The following is a 19,679-nucleotide window of genomic DNA, read 5'->3' as shown; positions in this document are numbered from 1 at the left end:
GCCCTCTACTTGTCTCCCTGCCCCAAGAATCTCCCCACACTAGGCCATCCTCCACATAGCTGCTCAAGTGAATTTCTTAACATAGAGGTCTGACAATGTAATTTCCCTACTCAATAAATTTCAGCAGCCCCTCATTATCGCCCCTCATTATTTAAAGCTCTTCACATCCTGGTTCCTTTTACTTTTTTCTCCTCTTTTAATCTTATACATTTATTAAATAGATATTATATTGGTCAGTTGGAAGGTCAATTAGTTGGTTGGTTGGTTGGTTCTTGTCCTTGCCACTGAATAGATGTGTGACTTTGGGCAAGTCACTTAATCCTGACTGCCACACATCCAGGGCCATCTCCAGTCATCCTGATTCATATCTGCCACTGGACCCAGATGGCTCTGGGGAAGAAAAGTGAAGTTGGTTACTTAGCACAGCACCTCCTCACTCAAATCCAACTCACATGCTTGTCATGGTATCACCTCCCTGATGTCATGGTCTTTGAGAACAAAGGACAAACATTATTATTGAAGAAGATCAAAATGACGTCACATTATTGGAGATAAGTTAGAGTATGTCCAACTATGGCTGATCAGACTAAAACAAACTCAGCATGCTCTACCACAGGTCATAAATTATCCATGTGAAAACCTGGGGTGGATTCTCTAAACTTGAGCATCTCATGTTTCCTATGAACTATTTCAATTCTATTTTGCCCATAGAGCACAGCACCATCTATGATGAATTATTAATTGTATCATATTTATAGTATAATATAATTTTTATATATTGTAACTAAAGTATATTGCTTATACATAAATTATAAGTTGCATATTTACCTATATTTACATATAGATACAAAGATAATATATTTCCTCTATTCACTCCTTATCCAGTTATATTGCTTGTTCTTTGTCACAGTTGTTACTCCTTCCATCACCATGTCTATGCTTTCACTATCTTTCTCCTAACTCCCCCTTAAACAATCCTTGGCTTTCTCCAAGAAGGCCTTACCCTGACAGTTTCTAATGCTGTCCATCTAATTGCATAGACCTATTTCCTCCATTAGATTTAACCTTAAGGGTAAGGACTATTTTTGCTTTTTTCTTCCTAACTTCAACACTTAGCACAGGATTTAGCTTCTAGTAATTGCTTAATGCTTGTGGATTAGATGAGCAATTTAGAATTATTGAAAGAAAATGATTAAATATATGACCATTGATTGGGGAATGCTAAACTTTTCCTGGTATATTAATGCAATACAATATTGGTGTTATTAACAAATGGGATAAATACAGAGAAGCATGGGAAGATGTATATGACATGATATATTAGTAAAGTAAGCAGATACAAGAACATTATACTGAGAAAGTCACTTAAATCTCCTTGAGCATCTCAGTTTCCTCATGTTTAAAATGAGTATTAGACCTCTGAAGTCCCTTCTAGTGCTAAATTTATGTTGCTATGCAACTGGAATGCTGGGAAATTATAATCTTTTGTTTATCAAAATTTTAAAAAAGAGAGATATGAAAAGGCACTTCCCTTCTTTATATGCTGAGGTGGAGGAATGGGAGTGTGGAACACTCAGTTAAGTAGAACTGTTATGCGTGGGTGTTTGTTATCAGGAGTGATGATTTCAGAGAAGCAAAAGGGAAAGAACATTTTGGGAAATGTAGGTGATACCCTACCAAAAGATCATTAAAATATTGAAAAAGATCTTATTTATGTTGATAGAGGTTCTCCACTCAAAGTTTCCTACTCTGATGAAATCATAGGTCCAGGCAAAAAATATAGGTATAATGTCAATATACCATAATTTAAGTTATATAGCTTCTTTTCAGTATTTTTATATTACAAATAAAGTAGCTATGGATATTTTTGTACTTGTAGGTTCATTTTTTGTTTCTTTTCTAAAATTTAACACATCCCCAATTTTTACAAAAATATCTTAGTAATAAAATCATTTAGGTCAAAAATGTTATTGGTTTTGACCTTTAAATTTTTGTGTTTGCCTTAATAGCTGAACTATAAACTGGTGTAATCATTATGGAGAATTTTATGCCTTTTACCACTATAGGGACTTTCAGTAATACTGTTTATTTTGGATCAAAATGAGGTAAAATTCTACATATCAAAATCTTTACATTGGAGACTTTTTTTAAATGGGTCACAGTATACTCTATTTTACAGGTTTTATTTATGTCTGTGAGAGACACATCTACTGCTGATTTATGAGTACATATAAATAACTACCTTATAATATATGAACAAAATCATCCAGATGATAGAAGTTGATTATACACTTTGCAAAAAAAAATTCTTTCCAGTGTTAGGTAAATGTCTATCCACAAAGTTGCTGGTAGAAGGCAACGCTGCTTGTAGTAGGAAAAAACCCCAATTCTGGGTTTTGAGTTAAGGGACTTGGGCTCTGGCCTAATACCATTCTCTGAACCTTGTTTAAGGAGGCAAGGGAGGAAAGTAACAGGAAGGTGTTCACAATGTCAAATCAACTAGTAGAATTGCTCTAGGAAGAAAACAGAATTTAGAATCCATTTATACAGCGGTATTTTTTAATTAGGTCTGGGAAACTTTGAATTGGCTTTGCAAAAAGAAAGCAGATAATATCTTAAGATGAATTGAATTAATTTTTTTAAATTTCAGTATTGATAAAGATCAAGGTTGCACTCATAAAACGAAATTACTTTGAAAATAAAATAAGGCCAATTATGAGAGACTGTCAGATTTTATAGAAGGTAGATATGAGATTAAACTTTCAACAGAGGGTCAAACTATAATAGCAAAGTGAAAAATAACCAAATATTTTCAAAAAATGATTTCAGCTTTTCTACATCTTTTTCTCCTCCTCTCATCCATCTCAAGGTACTATCATATACCTATAGTACTCATCCTACTTCCCCTCACCACTTTGTGTCTCTTAGGAGAAAATGTTTCTTATCCTTGAAATCAACTCTGGCCAACGCAGAAAGAGGATGTGTTTTTTCAAGTATCAGAACCTAGTAGAAACCACAAAGGCCTACATTCAAATTTTCATTTAAGAAAATCTAGTTTCAGGTTTAAATTTAAAGTATCAAATGTTAATGTGTTTTCTATGTTCAAAGAAGAATTTTCTTTAAAAAGTCATTATGATGTCATTATAGCAAAAAGCAAAAAAGCTATTTTTCCAAAATAGTATAAGACATATAACTTATTTTTAATCTCCATTTTTCTGATTGTTTATGGGCTATCAATCAGGTTTATCTAATTCTTCAGCAATATATACAAAAAACAACCTGGAACTAGAAATTCATTTTTATTCATTCTAAACACAACTATGACTAATTATCTTTCTCTAATTCCAGCAAACATCCAGAAAGAATATTAGCTGAGACCATATGTTCTAATGAATCTGAACTTGCTTATTTTCTTTTCTCTAATTGCTATGAAGGGAATTTTTTTCTCAGCCTCTTAATTCAGAATATTGAAAAAATGGATGAAATAATAATTGTTGTTTTTTTATGTTAAGTATCCCACAGGATAACTTGGATTTTTTTGGTTTGGAATTTTATTTGTTTGTTTGTAAAGAATTTCAATGAATTTGAAACACTTGTATCCATTACAGGAATAGAACCTCAGCCATCCTCTCTGTATCTCTTGTTATTAAAAGCTAATGTAAAAAAAAGTTCCTATAAGGATTATTAGCACATTTGTGTCTGTAATTTCTATGCTTTGGGGTGGGGGGGGGAGAGAGAGAGAGAGAGAGAGAGAGAGAGAGAGAGAGAGAGAGAGAGAGAGAGAGAGAGAGAGAGAGAGAGAGAGAGAGAAGGGGGAAGAGAGGAAGATAGAGAAGGAAAGACAGGAAGAGATCTGAAGAAACAAAAAACAAATTTCGGGACACCAAAATCCTCAGCAGTATTCAAATAGTTTAACATTAAAAATGAATATAGTATTATTAGTGAAAATAACATTGAAGAAGATATATGATCATCTGTTTGGTCACTACACTCTAAAGACCATGGGGCCCTCCCCATCTGACTTGCAACCTATACATGACATCTCCTCCCTAGCTTAATGTGAGCTACTGGAGAGAATGAATTGATTTTTATATGTTTCCGCACGTACCAAGTTTATAATAAATATTTTTTAATGCATTCATATATCTGTTTTGGAAGTCATCAGGAAGATTCTTCATTCTGTTTCCACATAACATTCCCATCAATTGACTCCCTTTGAACTTATTCTATTCACTTTAGTTTATACCAAAGATTTCATTATTAAACATGAAATGTGTTCTCTGTTTCAGCGCCAAATAAAGTGTACACTACTACTATAAAGAGACCAATCAGACCATCTGTCCGACCTAGTAAGTTGTGATTGTTCTCTCTGTCTGTCTGTCTCTCTCTGTCTCTGTCTGTCTCCAACTCTTTCTCTCTCTATCTCTCTCTATCTTTCTCTCTGTCTCTGTGGCTCTCTTCTCTGTACCTCTTCTCTTTATCTTATTCTTCTTCTTTTTCTTCAGTTCTCTTCTCTCTCTTTCCTCTCCTTGTCTCTCTTCCTGTGTCTTTCATCTCTTGCTCACCCCCACCTCTTGCTCACTCCCTTCCTCTGTTTCTCCCCCTTCCCTTTTCTCTCTTTTCCATAACATGAATGCTTAAATGGTATTTCAAAAGCAATACCTATAATCCTTTACAAATGGGTAAACTGAGGCACTGGACAGTGCAATGTCCAGATTACCTAAGTTATTAGTGGCAGGGGTAGGGCTAGGATCCAGGTCTTTTCAAATTTGCAGGCCATTTATGAACTCTAATGATTAGAAGATATAATCTTTTGAGTCACAAGTGGACCAAGGACAATAGGTATTTTTAATTTTTGAAAAACAAAAATCAATTCATGTTTGCTTTATTTTAAAAAAGTAAAGGTCCATCCATTAACATCTATAACTGTGACTTGTTTGCTGTGTCATTTGGAATACCGTAATGGATTCAAACATATGTTTAAAAAGGTTGATAATACTTTCCCCATCCCCCAAAATTGTTAACAGTCAGGTCAGTGAAATTCTCTAAAGATTATAAAACTGACCTCATTAATGCACCTTCATTAAGATCATTCAGACATTTTAAGGGAACTGGCATTTCAGCTGAGGTTTGGAAGAGGCTAGGGATTCTGAAAGGCAGAGAGAAGGAAGAGGAGGAGCAAAGGAGGAGAAGGTGGTGGTATTCCAGGCTTAAAGAATATAACCTGGATAAAGACACTGAAAGGAGATGGGATGTTGAGTGTGAGGAATGATAAGTGAGCCCCTTTGCCTAAATTGCCAAACATATTGTTCAATCAACTTTGACTCTTCCTTGACCCATTTAGTGTCTTCTTGGCAAAGATACTGAAGTAGTTTGCTATGTGTTCCCAATTTATAGATGAGGAACTAAGATGAATAAGGGCAAAGGGATTTGTCCAGGGTCATACAACTAGGAAGTGTCTGAGATCAGATTTTAACTTGGATCCTCCTGACTCCATCTTTAGTGTTCTATCCCCTGCATCAACTAACTTCCCCACCAGCTCTGTAACCCCAAGTAAATCACAGCCTCTCAGTGCTCTAGGCAATCTCAAACATGATAAGCTCAGAGTTTTTAAAAACTGATTTGACAGCCCCTCTATCTTTCCTCTACTCACAATTCATAATAACCTCTTATCAAAAAAATAACAGATATCCAATCACTCCTTGCTTACTATGTCTGTTAAATTATTCTAAGAAAATATTTTAATCTTTATTCCCACTTTCTTTGAAGCCAAAAATAGGACAATTACAGGAGCTGGTAGTCCCAAACCCAATGGAATTTCACAAGAAACAGGTAAGGATCAAAACAATGCTTTCTTTAAAAACTTTAGCACTAGAAGAGTCATAGTCCAGATTGAACAATTCTGCTGAATTCCCACATCAATTTCCTTGAAATAATAAAGAATATATACATATATATATATATATGTATATATATATATACATATATATATATATATATATGCTTTATACAAGGTAGAATCCCAGGATCTGTTGTTTTATTACTGGAAGTAAAAACTTAAACTAATCAGAGACAGAAATTTCAGAGAACACAGAAATGGGACTTGAAACTATTAAAAATTAAATTCAATATGGTAGAGGTCAAGTTCATTCCCAAATTAATAAATTACTAGGCCAAATAAACAAGAGTATTTCCCCTAATGTTGGAGCATTTTAGATAAATGATCTTAATGTGGGAAATATAATAAATGGTTTTGCTTTGAAGTATTGAGGTATCATATTGTTCTTACAATGAAAACAAAAAAAAGCAACTATTTTGGGTTATAATTCCAAAAGTTACTTTAAAATTCTTTCTAAAAATTTGTATACATTAAATCATTTATTGAATGCTTTTTGTTATTTATAATTAGTAAAAAGCAGTAATTAAATGCTTACTATATGCCAGACACTTTAGTAAATAGCAGATACAAATTTAGCAACTACAAATGCAAGAAGAAAGTTCCCACTATCAAAAACTTATATTTTATTGGGAGAAGACAAACACAAAAAAAGTCATCTGAAAAGTGGCTGAGGATACAAAGGTATCAGATCTCACAGATAGCTGGAAGGCGAAGTTCAGAGTACAGCTTAGAGAAGAATTAGATATGGATGCCCTGACTAGCCTTCTTAAATAAAGGTTCTAGGAGATACATCTAATCAGAGAGAAAAGCAGCAGCAAGGTTCTTCCAACCTGTGAATTTGAAGACTAGAGTGGGGCTTTAAGATGAAAAATTGATCATGGTAAATGAAGTTCAGTCTGCAGTCCCTCTAGAAAGCATCACTTATTTTATATGTGTGTGTGTGTGTGTGTGTGTGTGTGTGTCTGTATGAATATATATAGAGAGAAGTATGTGTAGTATATGTGTATGTAGTCAAATATATATACATACATATACATATAAATATGTGTCTTCTGTATATATATATATATATATATGTTATATGAATATACATATTGTATATTAATGAAAGCTATTGGTAGGTGATCATTTCTAATAAGAGCTGTATTTTGTCCATTTTGGTAAAATGCTTTTTGGTTCCATAAAGTAAAATGATCCCCATTTTACAACCAGATTAAACTAATACTATTATCCATAGTAATACTAACCCTGGAATTGTTCTGTTAATGATGATTAGATTCTCAGATATCAGAATCATGATGATGGCTAGAATTTTTGTCATCTGATGTATGAGTTCATAGACTTTTCAGTGAATGGAAGAACAAAGTATTCTTTAAGTACCAAGTATGCACAAAGCAGTGTGCTAAGTGGTTGGCTTATTGATAGAAAAGCAAAATACACCTTTCTGTAAAGGAGCTCACATTTGGATGGAGGAAAAAAAAATTAGGGAAATTTCCAGGTTCAAGTTGGATGAAAAAGTCCCATAGTCCTTAAAATACAAAGGTAAAACAAATGGTTATTACTTCTTCATTGATGCAATTTCCACTGATAAAATCCTATAGTTTCTTTAAAGTGTCAAGGATCTTTATTCACATAAAAACTTCTCAGTTTAATTATATATCTCAAGATTTCACTGCTCTAAGGAATCTTTTGAAGTATTTCCCTATGTTAACTGCAATAAAGACCTGATTTCTGATCTCAGATCTACCTTTCACATAATGTGTGACCCTAAAGTCACTTTTCTGGGACTGTCTCTTCATTTGTAAAATGAGAAAGGTGGATTAGATTATCTCTAATTTCTTTCCCAGCTGTATATCCTTTGACCTTATGTTAATATAATGTTGTTTTGGGTTGTGATTTTGGGGTGGGGGGGTTGCAAGGCAATGGGGTTAAATGGCTTGCCCAAGGCCATACAGCTAGGTAATCATTAAGTGTCTGAGGTCGGATTTGAACTCAGTCCTCCTAACTCCAGGGTCCATGTTCTATTCATAATATAATGCTTTTAAAATAAATAAGTGAAGGTCTTTCCCTCACCCTGGTATCATTCAACACTGATTAGCATTTCAGAGAAAAAAATGGTGTGGTGGGCAATTTCTTAAGTTATCACTGTATTTGATTAACTTGAGGATTTTTTCCAGGGTGAAACATGGAGATAGTGTTTTTTTTCTTTCCACCTGCTTTCACTCCCCACTTCTTCAGGGAGGGAAAGTTCTAAAATTGGTTTCTCCCCATTATGAAATACATTCCAAAAGATAGGTTGGTGAGAACTCAAGATTGAATTCTCAAGAGCTTTCAAGGACTCTCTTCTACCAAACTTCTCTTTAACTATGGAGGCTACCACAATCCCCCTAGTCGCACAGGTTGCAATTTATGTATCATTCTCAATTCTACACTCTCTTTACCCACTCCTCCCCCCATAGGCTGTGGCCAAATCCTATAGATTCTACCTGCAATACCTCTCATCTATGCCCCTCTCCTTCCCCTTTCACTGCCAACATCCTGGCATCCTCACTTAATGTCTCCATCATGGCAAGCCTGGATAATCTCTCTCCACTCCAGTCTTCCCTTTATTCAATTATCAAAGTCACCATCCTAAGTTGTTGGTTTGACCATACCATTATATTTCTTATTCAATAAGTTCCAAAAGTTTTTGTATTGCTTCTAGGATGAAATATAAAATTCTCTGGTTTTTAAAATTTTTCATAGTCTGGCTCCTTTTTGCCTTTCCAATCTTCTTATATATCTTATTCCCTCCCATCTTCTCTTTGAACCTATGACTCTGGTCTCTTTACTGTTTCTCATATCAGACATTCCATTTCCTGTCTACTTTCCCTGGAGATCTTGAATGCCCAGACTCTCTCCACCTCTGGACTTCCTTGATTTTCTTCAAGTCTCAGTTAAATTCTTAATTTCTACAAGAAGTCTTTCTGAGGGGATGGCTAGGTGGCACAATGGATAAAGCACCAACCCTGGAGTCAGGAGGACCTGAGTTCAAATTTGACCTCAGACACTTAATAATTACCTAGCTGTGTGACCTTGGGCAAGCCACTTAACCCCATTTGCCTTGCAAAAACCTAAAAAAAAGTCTTTCTGAGTCCCTCTTATTGCTAATGTCTTCTTTCCGAGATAGCCTACAATTTATCTTCTCAATACCCTAATTATATCAAATTTGCTTACATGTTTACTCTCCCATTATATTTTGAGCTCCTTGAAATCAGGAACAATTGTTTTTCTCTGTAATTCCAATGCTTAGTACTGACATTTTTTGGTCATGAATGACTTTTTGTGACCTCATTTTGAGGTTTCCTTGGTGGAGATGTTAGAATGGTTTGGCTTTTCCTTCTCCATCTCATTTTACAGATGAGGAACTGAGGCAAACTGGGATAAGTGACTTGTCTAGTGTCACCCAGTAAGTGTATAAAGCTGGATTTGAATTCAGGAGAATGAATCTTCTTGATTCCGAGTCCAAGTTCTATCCACTGTACCACCTAACTGCCCATCTGACACATAACCAGCAATTAAAAATGGTTGTCAATCTGACTTTCAACATTGAATCCATTCCCTGCTATTTTTTAATTTGATTTTTATGCTTACTAAATGAAAACTGAATGTCTTGGTGGCAAAGTAGAGCTCTTATTTATATTTAATATATACATTTTTCAATATTTGAGGACCATGATATGATGGCACAATGAATAGATACTAATCTTTGAGTCAGGAAGACCTGAGTTTGAATCCTGCCTCAGTCATTTGCTGATTGTGTGACTCAAGAAATCATTTAACCTCTCCATACCTCAGTTTCCTCATCTATAAAATGAGGAAGTTGGATTTGGTGGCCTCTAATAACATCCTTCCAAGTCTAGTTCTATCATTCTATGGTCCCATGTTCACATGTATTTGAGTACTGCCTCCCTGATACTGAATACTTTTCAAGTCTTAGAGGAAAGATTTATGAAAGTTCTGCTTGAAAAAATAAAAGAACCATCTGATGACCATGTTGATGAGCCTCACTGATCTTATTGAGACTTACCAGGACTCACAGTTGCCAATCTGTTACCAGGCTAGTACTTGGAGTCTTTCCATCTTGGTAAAACATATGGTCTATCCTTTAGGAATCTAGGGTTATCATCAAACCATCAGTAAGACATCAGAGAAGGAGTTCAATAACAATTGTATATTTGCATTGTGCTCTAATTTCACTTTGTGGATTCATTTGACTCTCAGAATAGCATAGGAACAGATATGATTCACATTGTGGAGAGAGACAAAGAAATCAAAGCTTAAAATTATTGCTTTTGACTCAAGGACACAAGTTTATAAGTAGTAACAAAATCAAGACTTGAACTCAAGTCTTCTAAGCAACAGTAATTCCTATATTTATAGTTTTTCAAAAATTCTGAATCCTAATCACATGGGTCTTCTGTTATATCTCCCTGCTACAGGATACCAACAAACTTGTAAACCATTCATTTAAGTTATTCATTCACTAGTTTCATATTTGTTAGTGAATCAATTTTAGTGGTTTCTTAATTTGGAATGGATTTTTTTTTGCAAGCAAATAACATAGAAGACCCTCTAGAATCTTTGGAAAGATACTCTGCCCATACTTTGCATCCTTCTATTTCCATGTGGACAGTCATTCATGTCAGGACAGGAGATAGTTTTGTAATGTGTCAAAATGAGAAGCAAAAGTTGCCTCACCCTTATTGCAGGGCAACCAACCCAAATCAGAGTTTGGTTATTTAAAAAAGAGGTCGGGCAATACCCACCACATATCTGTTGTGGTCATTTAGAAGATATGGCACCAAATAATTTATAGATCAATTTCTTTCAAAATAATAATTCACCATTCTGATCTTGCCAGACTTACTTTAAAACCCCTGACACTAAGGGCTCTATTTCCTGGCTGAGCATCAGACTAGGCAAGGTTTCTGGAATATTTTCAAGTTGAGTTAGTCACTGCCAACTAAAACATATTGGTAGCTTTTAAAAAAAAAACATAAAATGTACCCAAGCATATTGGCTGAACATGACACAATTGTGTAAATAAAATCTTGAGAATAAAATTTAATAAGGCAATACTAAAGAAGAAAACAGACCATTATAAACACAAAAAGTTGGGATGGGGGGGCAAGGAAATTGGATTAATAGGTTTCATGATCTCTGACATCACAGCACATTTGAGCAAAATAATCATAGGTCATATATCACAAATCACAAATCATACAAAATCAACAGTCCAATAAAATCTTAGCTTTAAAAATGCATGTTTTCCTTTAAGGTTTACAAAGCAGTTTGCATAAATTATTCATTTTTCTTCAGCACAAGATTCTGGGCAGCTAAGTGAATAGAATGTTGGGTCTGGGGAAGACATATCCTTATGAGTTCAAATCCAACAACCTCAGACACTTTCTAGCTGTGTGACCCTGGACAAGTCACTTCCCCTGTTTCTCTTGGTTTCCTCATCTGTAAAATTACCTGGAGAAGAAAATGACAAACAACTCCAGTATCTTTGCAGAGAAAATCCCACATAGAGATTTGGACACAAGAGAAGAACACCTAAACTAATAACACTATTAAATCAGTATTCTTGACATTAACAGACAATTAAAACTACAAAATCAGTGAATATTGATATAGGCATTAAGATTTAAAGTTTGCAAAGTGCTTTCCTCATAAGGTGTTTCATATCAATAGTACAATTTCCATTTTATAGATGAGGAAATTGAAAATCATTTTAGGTGAACCACTCACCTAAGATCACATAGCTTGAAATTATCTGAGTCAAGGGTTGAGCATAGCTTTCCCTTCAGGTCTGGTATTCTTTTGACCACCTGACATGTCATTTTCAAAAGTAAGACCTATAAAAATCAATCATTTCCATAAAAGCTTGAATTCAGTAAAGTTATACAAACTAGAAAAAAAATTCCTAAGAACAACTGATTTTTACTCGTACCAAAAAAATTCATAAATTAAGTACTATTAGTAGTAAAAAAAATTATGCAATTCCATTGACTACAGTCTACCAATGGATAGAAAGCAATGATTTTTCTCAAAATTCAATGTAATTTACCCAAAGACAGAGATAAATTAAATGGTTTTTAACAAGGTAGGTAAAACATCTCCATTTAAAAAGAAATGCATATTATTGGCAGTGATTTTTTAAAGTTTCATTTCAGAATAAATACATTAAATATACATCATTATTTTTTTTAAATAGGTTACACCAAACCAATTTCTGGAGATGTTAACAAGCCTTTCAGTGTTCCCAAAAACGTTTCACTTGATGCTACCAAAAAACCAGGTAAGACCAGATTATGAAGAGAATGGGACAATGATGCTTAAGGCAGTGCAATAATGAATCTCCATTTACCTTATATATGCTAATGTGACACCATCTTGTGGCCCTAGGAAAATTATGCCTTTTCTTAGAGCTTTAGTTTTCTTTCTCTATAAATGGGGGCTTAAAAAAACCTGTTCTGGCTGTCACAAAGTTATGTAAAGATCAATAAGTAAGAGCACTATAAAAATATGGGGAGAACTGCACCTGTGATTTCATTGGTAAAGAGAATTTCCAGAAGCTTCTGCTAATGGCAGCTTTTCTACCCCTTATAGGCTTAGAGGGTTGCCTTAGAGTACTAAGAGATTAAGTGACATTTATCCATGGTTAGAAAACATGTATTAGAGGTAGAATTCTACCCCAGGTCCTCCTGACTCCAAGGATAGCTCTCTATCCACTCTGCGATCGATGGCGTAATAATGTGTACTCCATAAAATTCAGAATTGGACACCTCATCACAATCCTCCCCATCCATGCCTCATCACAATCCACCCCATCATTTCAAGTCACCAAACCAAAACTAGTAGACATATAAATGATGTAAAATTACTAGGAAACATTTTCCTTTGGAGATAAAAAGTCTAGTGATCACAATTAGGTTTACAATAGCTTCTTTTTCTTTTTCATATTTAATTTAATTTAATACTGAGAGGTCACAGTAAGATGCTAGAGGGAGTCTATAGGACAAATAATTAAGTTGTCGATACAATTTTATTTTAATTTAAATTTTCCCTTTATTTTTAGATTTCCCCCCAAATACTTGTAAAAACAAATTTTAATATTTTCTTCAAAAAATTTTGAGTTTCAAATTCTCTCTCTCATCTTCTCCTCTCCCTTATTGAGAAGACAAAACAAATTGATATGTTATGCATATGCAGTCAGACAAAACTGATTTCCCTATTGGTCATGTTATATTTGCATTAGTTCATATAAATCCAGGATTTTCTAGAGGATTCTGCTCATCATTTCTTATAGCATAATAGTGTTCTATCACAATTATATACCACAATTTGTTCAGCCTTTTCCTAATTGGTGAGCATTACCTCATTTATGAAAATTTGTCAGGGCCTTTTTTGTGCATGTTGTTTAGTGGAGTTGGATAAAGATGTGGCCAGATTGCAGAACCTAGAAAATTAAGATGATTTCTTGGAGACAGCTAGGTGACACAGTGGAGAGAGCACCACTTGTGGAGTCAGGAGGACTGGAGTTCAAATTCAGCCTCAGACACTTAATAATTACCTAGCTGTGTGACTTTGGGCAAGTTACTTAACCTCATTGCCTTGAAAAAATTTTTTTAAAAAGATATTTTCTTCATTATACAAAGATCTGTGTTTTACAGAAAATGACCTTTCTCCTAAAATGTATTTATTGATTATTAACCATTTAACAATTGGGGAGTAGAAACTAGAAAACTTAAAGTGGAAATGTTCAGAATCATGACCAATTAAAGATCAATGTATAGCCTATATCAGATTGCTTAATATCTTGGAGAGGAATAAATAGAGGGAACAAAGGAGGAAAAGTTTGGAAATCAAAATCTCCTTGAAAAATTAAAATACTACTTTCAAAAAATAGAAATAAAGATTACTGAGAAATCAAGATAAAGAAATTGCCACGTGGAAAGTGGATTAAAAAATTACAAAATTCTGATTTGAATTCAATCTTTTAAGTGACAAAAGTAATTAGTTAGCATATGTATAGGTTTGCAATCTATGTATTATCTCATTTAATCCTCATAACAGCTCTGTGAGGAAAGAAAACTTAAGCTCTAGGAAGTGGCATAATTTTCCTAGGGCCATAAGATGGTATCACATTACAATATATAAGGAAACAACATTTCCATTTTGTAATAAGGAAATTGAGGCTCAGACAGCTAGAGTAAGTTTCCCAGGGTCACACAGCTAGTGAATATCTATTCAGAACTTGAACTCAGGTTTCCTGAATCCAAGTTCAGCACTCTGAACACCATAATAGCTAGTTGCCAAATGAAAAACATATATAAAACCATGATACTTAAATTTTATTATGCTTTGATATCACTTTGCTCTCCACTTGGATTTAACATGAGGTTCATTAACTCTTATAGTTCATAGACATTTATACTCTGTAAAATCTGATTATTATTTTCCCATATAAACCCCAATTTTCTTATAAATTTGTCACTATATTTTTATAAGGTACAACCACCAAAACTCGTCGCCCCACCTTGCCACCTCCTAAACCAACACAGTCTCAAAGAAAGCCTCTACCACCAAACAATGTGACTGGCAAGCCAGGAAGTGCAGGTATGTCAAACTCATACCTCAACCCCACCCCATCCCTCCATTTTTATTTTATTTTAAATATTTGCCTAGCAACTCAGAGTAAAGTAGTCCTGGTGTCTTAGGTTGAGATATAAGAAGTATCAGAGGTGAATTACACCTTAAAAAAACTCCTCTACCACCTAAATGGATTCTATATGTGCCCACATTGGCTCCGAGGCAGGTTGGATGGCATAAAAAACCACTCTCAGTCATTTGCCATCTGGCTAGATTTGAGTAAGCATTATCATGATGGGATCTTTATGTACTTAGGAGAGAAGGAAGCTTATTCAGGTTTTTCAGCTGTTGTTTTAGATTGCTTACTCATCTTCCAGAAAGTAACCTAAAAAGCTGATTTTAAGATTCAGAGGAGGGATACATTGCCCCAGTCCCATTTCTGATGTTCCTTCCCATTACTCTGCCAGACTGTGACTGCAGGCTGGAATTATCAGGGTGACTGTCGACAGCAGTCATGTGTAACAAAATAATTGAGTGTATTAAAAACTAATCTATAGGGTTCTAGGGAGCAATTCATATTGTATACTTAATCCATAAACCTCTGCCTCAGAGTCATAACTAAGAAAGGGGAAACAAGGTTTTTCTGGCCCTCCATCCACCTAGACATTGACCTTTGAGAATGTGCTACCTCCTCAGAAGGATGCCTTCCTTCCCCATAGTGACCACTGGCCCTGTTCCTCATTTTCATTTTCATATTTATTGATGTGTGTGTTTACATTGCTAATTTGGATTTTTGAAGGCAATGCTATTCACATGCTACTGTCATGTGTACATGTATTATGACCACCATCCCTCCTTTCTTAGACCTTACCTCACTGCTTTGATTTCACTTAGACCTATAGTTAATCATTTTGATATTGCACTGTCTGCCATTCTCAAATTCTTTCTCCTTTTTCTATTTTTGCTTATGCTTTGGAAAAACCCCAACCCTGATTCTTCCCAGTATTTGTCATTTCTGCAAATGCTATTGTTTAGATTTTTTTCAGTTGTGTCTGACTCTTTGTGATCTCATTGGCAAAGAAACTCGAGTGGTTTGCCATTTCCTTCTCTAGTTCATTTTACAGATAGAAATACTGAGGCAAAGTTAAGTGACATAAGGTTAAATGACTTATCCAAGGTCACACAGCTAATGAGAAGCTAAGGCTAGATTTTAACTCAGGAAGACCCCAAGCTCAGAAGTCTATCCATTGTGTCACCTAGCTCCCTATTTATATGCTACTGAAGGTTGTCAAAATAAGTCAAATAATGATGCTATTATTTCACTGTGTGCTTTTGCCCCAATTCTCTCTCTGCATCCATAATATATTCCTTCCTCACTTTTTCCTGTCCTTCACAAGATCTTTCCTGATTTCCCCCATGCTTTGATAGTATTCACCCTCTCCAAAATAAAATCATCTAATAGTTATTACAATTTTAAGCTGTCTAAAAAAACCCTAAAATTGCATTAAGACTTCTGGAACTATACATATATTGTATATGAGTGAATATATATGTTACACTCTGTGTTATAAAGAAGGTATGTGACCCTCAAACAATGGAGGAAGTTTCTCATATGCTAGTTCCTCACGCCAGTCCCAGGATAAGACCCTTTCCTCTTTCCTCTTTCTCTGAAGCCAAATCAGAGACATTTTTCATTTTTTTTCAACATAACACTGGATGATCTAATGACCATTTTAATACAAGAATAGGCTGCAAAGAAAGAGACTTTCAAGTGAAGAGTTGTTACATAAAAACCCAAATGCTCTCCTCTCATTAGAAAAATGGAAAATTCTATTGTACTAAAATAAAACTAGATGTTTTCCAACTAGGAACCATCTTGTTACCACGAGTAACCTCCCCTCCTCCAAAGGTGACAGTCAAACCTACTGGCCCCACCATGCCAAAGAAGACTGAGACTGAGAAAAAGCATCCGACAGCCTCTGTTTCAGGAGAATATGGTTAGTATGGAAACTGGTTGCTTACTGGGTGCTTGGATGCACAGTACAAAGAGATGACTCCATGGTAGGAAGGAATGAAGTTTATGAACTAATCAAATGTGGATCCTAGTGCTAGAACTTCTCTTTTTTTATCTTTTTGATTAGGATTCATTTTGTTGTTGCTCTTTTTAGAAAGAGAAGAATAAGATCAAAATACATATATGTTTCATTGAAGACAAATTCACATTAATATATTGAGAGAAATCAAACATGATAAAGTAAATATAATAAAGTGATTGAGAAAATGGAATCTGGGGGCAGCTAGGTGGTGCAGTGGATAAAGCACTGGCCCTGGAGTCAGGATAACCTGGGTACAAATCTGGTCTCAGACACTTAATAATTACCTAGCCATGTGGCCTTGGGCAAGCCACTTAACCCCATTTGCCTTGCAAAAAAAAAAAAAAAACTATAAAAAAAAAAGAAAATGGAATCTTAAGTACTTGGACCAAAATGGATAAGTGTAGTAATATTTTATCTTCCACTGCCCCATGGGCAGGAACAGATAAATAAAAAAAGCTCTTGATAATATAATAAATATATGAACTTCAAGGTAGAATTTACCGCAGCTTTATTTCTGTGGCTATAAATCCCATAGTAATGGACTGGGAAAGGACTCAAGGAAGAGACAAAACTAAGGCTTTCCTATTTCTTTATAACATCTTGAAACTTTATTTTTTCCATTTATCAGAAATGCTTATACTAACTATGTTTTTGCAGGTAACTCGACTGACATTAGCTCAAGTCCTACAAAAGAAACCGATTCCCTAGGGAATCAACGCTTTGTGGGTAGGTCTTGCAAATTGGAAATCTTATTATTCTCAGTTTTACTGGACTTGATTTTATCATTCTCACTCTTTCTTCTTTCTTTCTTCTAATATGATATGCAGTCCAGTAATCATTTTAGTCAGAACTGTGAAAGGACTTTTCATTTTTCTTCTTACCTCCTCTGTCATTTCCTGATTATAATTTTGATTTCTCCAAACATTTTTCTGAGCACTACCAAATCATCTCTCTCTGGGAGGAAATAAATCTTTTAAAAGATTTACTAGAATGTATATTCCTCTCAGATGGGGAATCATATCTTCTACATCTCCATATCCCCAACATTGCCTGGCACAGTGCTCTGCACATGGTAGGCACATAACAAAGTGTGGAATGAATGAATGAGTAAATAGGTGAATAAAAGAAAAAAGAAGATGAAAAAATTCCAAGTTAGAGTAGATCCATGCAGAGATAGTCAGTATTTCCATTCCCCCTAAGTACAAGAGTAGAGAATTGAGTTTTTTAAAAAAGTTCTGTAATAAAATATGTGATACTGATAAAGTACTGTAAAAACTGATTTACAGGGGAATAAACCCTCCAATAAATTTGCAATTTTCAACACATCAAATGTCTTAATTCTCTATAGCAAGTTTTTTAAATTCTCTATAGGATTCTTGCTGCCATCATAAATTCTCAAGTCATCTTAGATCAAGTTGTAGAAAATAATTATAATATAATCCTGAGGACAATATTATTTTAAAGTTATGGTATGGCTTACTGAAAATAATAATAATGATAACTGCATTCAAAACAATTTCAAGATAGTCACTGTTTTGAATTGGCATAGAACATAAAGGGAAGGAGGGGATCAAGCATTTATGAATCACCCACTACAGGACAGGCACTATGCTAATTGTTTTACAAATATCATCTCATTTGATCCTCACAATAATCCTGGAAGACAGATGCCATTATTATCTCCATTTTACAGTTGAGGAAACTGAGCAAGGAGAGGTTAGGTGACATATCCAAGGTAACATAGTTAGTTAGTGACTGAAGTGAAATTTGAACTCAGTTCTTCCTTATTTCATGCCCACTGTGCACCTAACTGTGGAAGCAGAGCACTGAATTTGGAAACAGAATCTGAGTTCAAAAATTTGTGTGTTACTTCTTGCCTATATGACTACAGGCAAATCACTTGATATCTCTGAGTTTCAGTATCCTCATCTGTAAAACCAAGGTCCAAACACAAAATCTTCAATCCTGTAAGTAACATACCTCCCTACTCTCCTCCAACCTACACTGACAATTGAAAGTGGACTGTGATATAATTACACCCTGGCCAAATACCTGCCATTTAGAAACATGTTGAAAGTGGACATTTGTTTTCAATCTGCCTTAAGGATTCCAGGGACTAAACAGTAATGATTTATTTTTCCTAGCTCCTCATGTGAGATACATTCCAAAACCTGAGAACGAGCCATGTTCTATCACTGATTCTATAAAGCGGTTCCCAAAAGAGGAAGTGTCAGAGGAGAGTCCCACAAGCCCACCTCAGAACCCTCCTACCAACCTAACTGTGGTCACAGTGGAAGGATGCTCATCATTCGTCATACTGGATTGGGAAAAGCCAGAGAATGACACAGTCACTGGTCAGTTAATCACTTAAAGATCGTTGTTTCAATGGAAAGACATTTAACTCTACTTAAGGAAGTATCTTGTGAGAATGTGGTAGTCTATTGTCTGGCAGTCTGTGTTATACGTGGTTTTCTGTATGCATGCCTTATTTATTATTTATTCTGGGTCTGCTCTCATGTAAGGCCCAGATCCTAAATTCTGCTCCTGGTATGAGAATGTGTTGCTCTGGTCAAGTGCAAAAAAAGTGATTGTCCATTCTTGTGAAGGGGACAGCATGATTCAGTTGACTTTGAATTCAGGAAGACCTGGATTTGAATTCTGTCTCAGACTCTAATTATCACAGCGATCCTGGACAAATGACTTAACCTCTCTAGGTCTGGTCTATTGTTTTGAGGTTTGATTTCAAAAGGAAATATGTTGAAATGGAGGAAACATTCTAAAATCAGAAAGCCTAGGTTCAAATTCATTCTCAAGCACTTATTATTTGTGTGATCCTGTGCCTCAGTTTCCTCATTTGTGAAATGAAAGAGTTGGCAACTAAAGTCTGTTTCATATCTAAATCTATGATTCTAAATCACTTCACCATTCTGGGCCTCAGAGCCCTTATCTATGAAATGCAGGGATTAGATTGACAAATGGAAATTATTACAATTTTTCTTATATCATACAAGCAAATGTCACCACTTTGTCATGGAATGATAACTACT

General features: G+C 34.9%; 1 protein-coding gene across 11 annotated transcripts in view; it reads left to right on the top strand.

Annotated features, from left to right (window-relative positions):
• ABI3BP (ABI family member 3 binding protein) overlaps nucleotides 1-19,679 on the top strand; it is a 278,236-nt gene that overhangs the window by 226,200 nt on the left and 32,357 nt on the right. For all 11 annotated transcript variants that reach the window (XM_074214347.1, XM_074214345.1, XM_074214338.1 and 8 more), the window contains 7 exons: nucleotides 4,290-4,349; nucleotides 5,770-5,832; nucleotides 12,159-12,242; nucleotides 14,456-14,563; nucleotides 16,405-16,533; nucleotides 17,290-17,358; nucleotides 18,777-18,986. In XM_074214347.1, coding sequence (XP_074070448.1) covers nucleotides 4,290-4,349; nucleotides 5,770-5,832; nucleotides 12,159-12,242; nucleotides 14,456-14,563; nucleotides 16,405-16,533; nucleotides 17,290-17,358; nucleotides 18,777-18,986 — 723 coding nt within the window. The remainder of the gene's footprint in view (nucleotides 1-4,289; nucleotides 4,350-5,769; nucleotides 5,833-12,158; nucleotides 12,243-14,455; nucleotides 14,564-16,404; nucleotides 16,534-17,289; nucleotides 17,359-18,776; nucleotides 18,987-19,679) is intronic.

Source organism: Macrotis lagotis, chromosome 1 (genome assembly GCF_037893015.1).
Source record: "Macrotis lagotis isolate mMagLag1 chromosome 1, bilby.v1.9.chrom.fasta, whole genome shotgun sequence".
Classification (NCBI taxonomy): Eukaryota; Metazoa; Chordata; class Mammalia; order Peramelemorphia; family Peramelidae; genus Macrotis; species Macrotis lagotis.
Note: the sequence above shows the minus strand (reverse complement) of the source record. Positions and strands in the feature narration are given on the sequence as shown.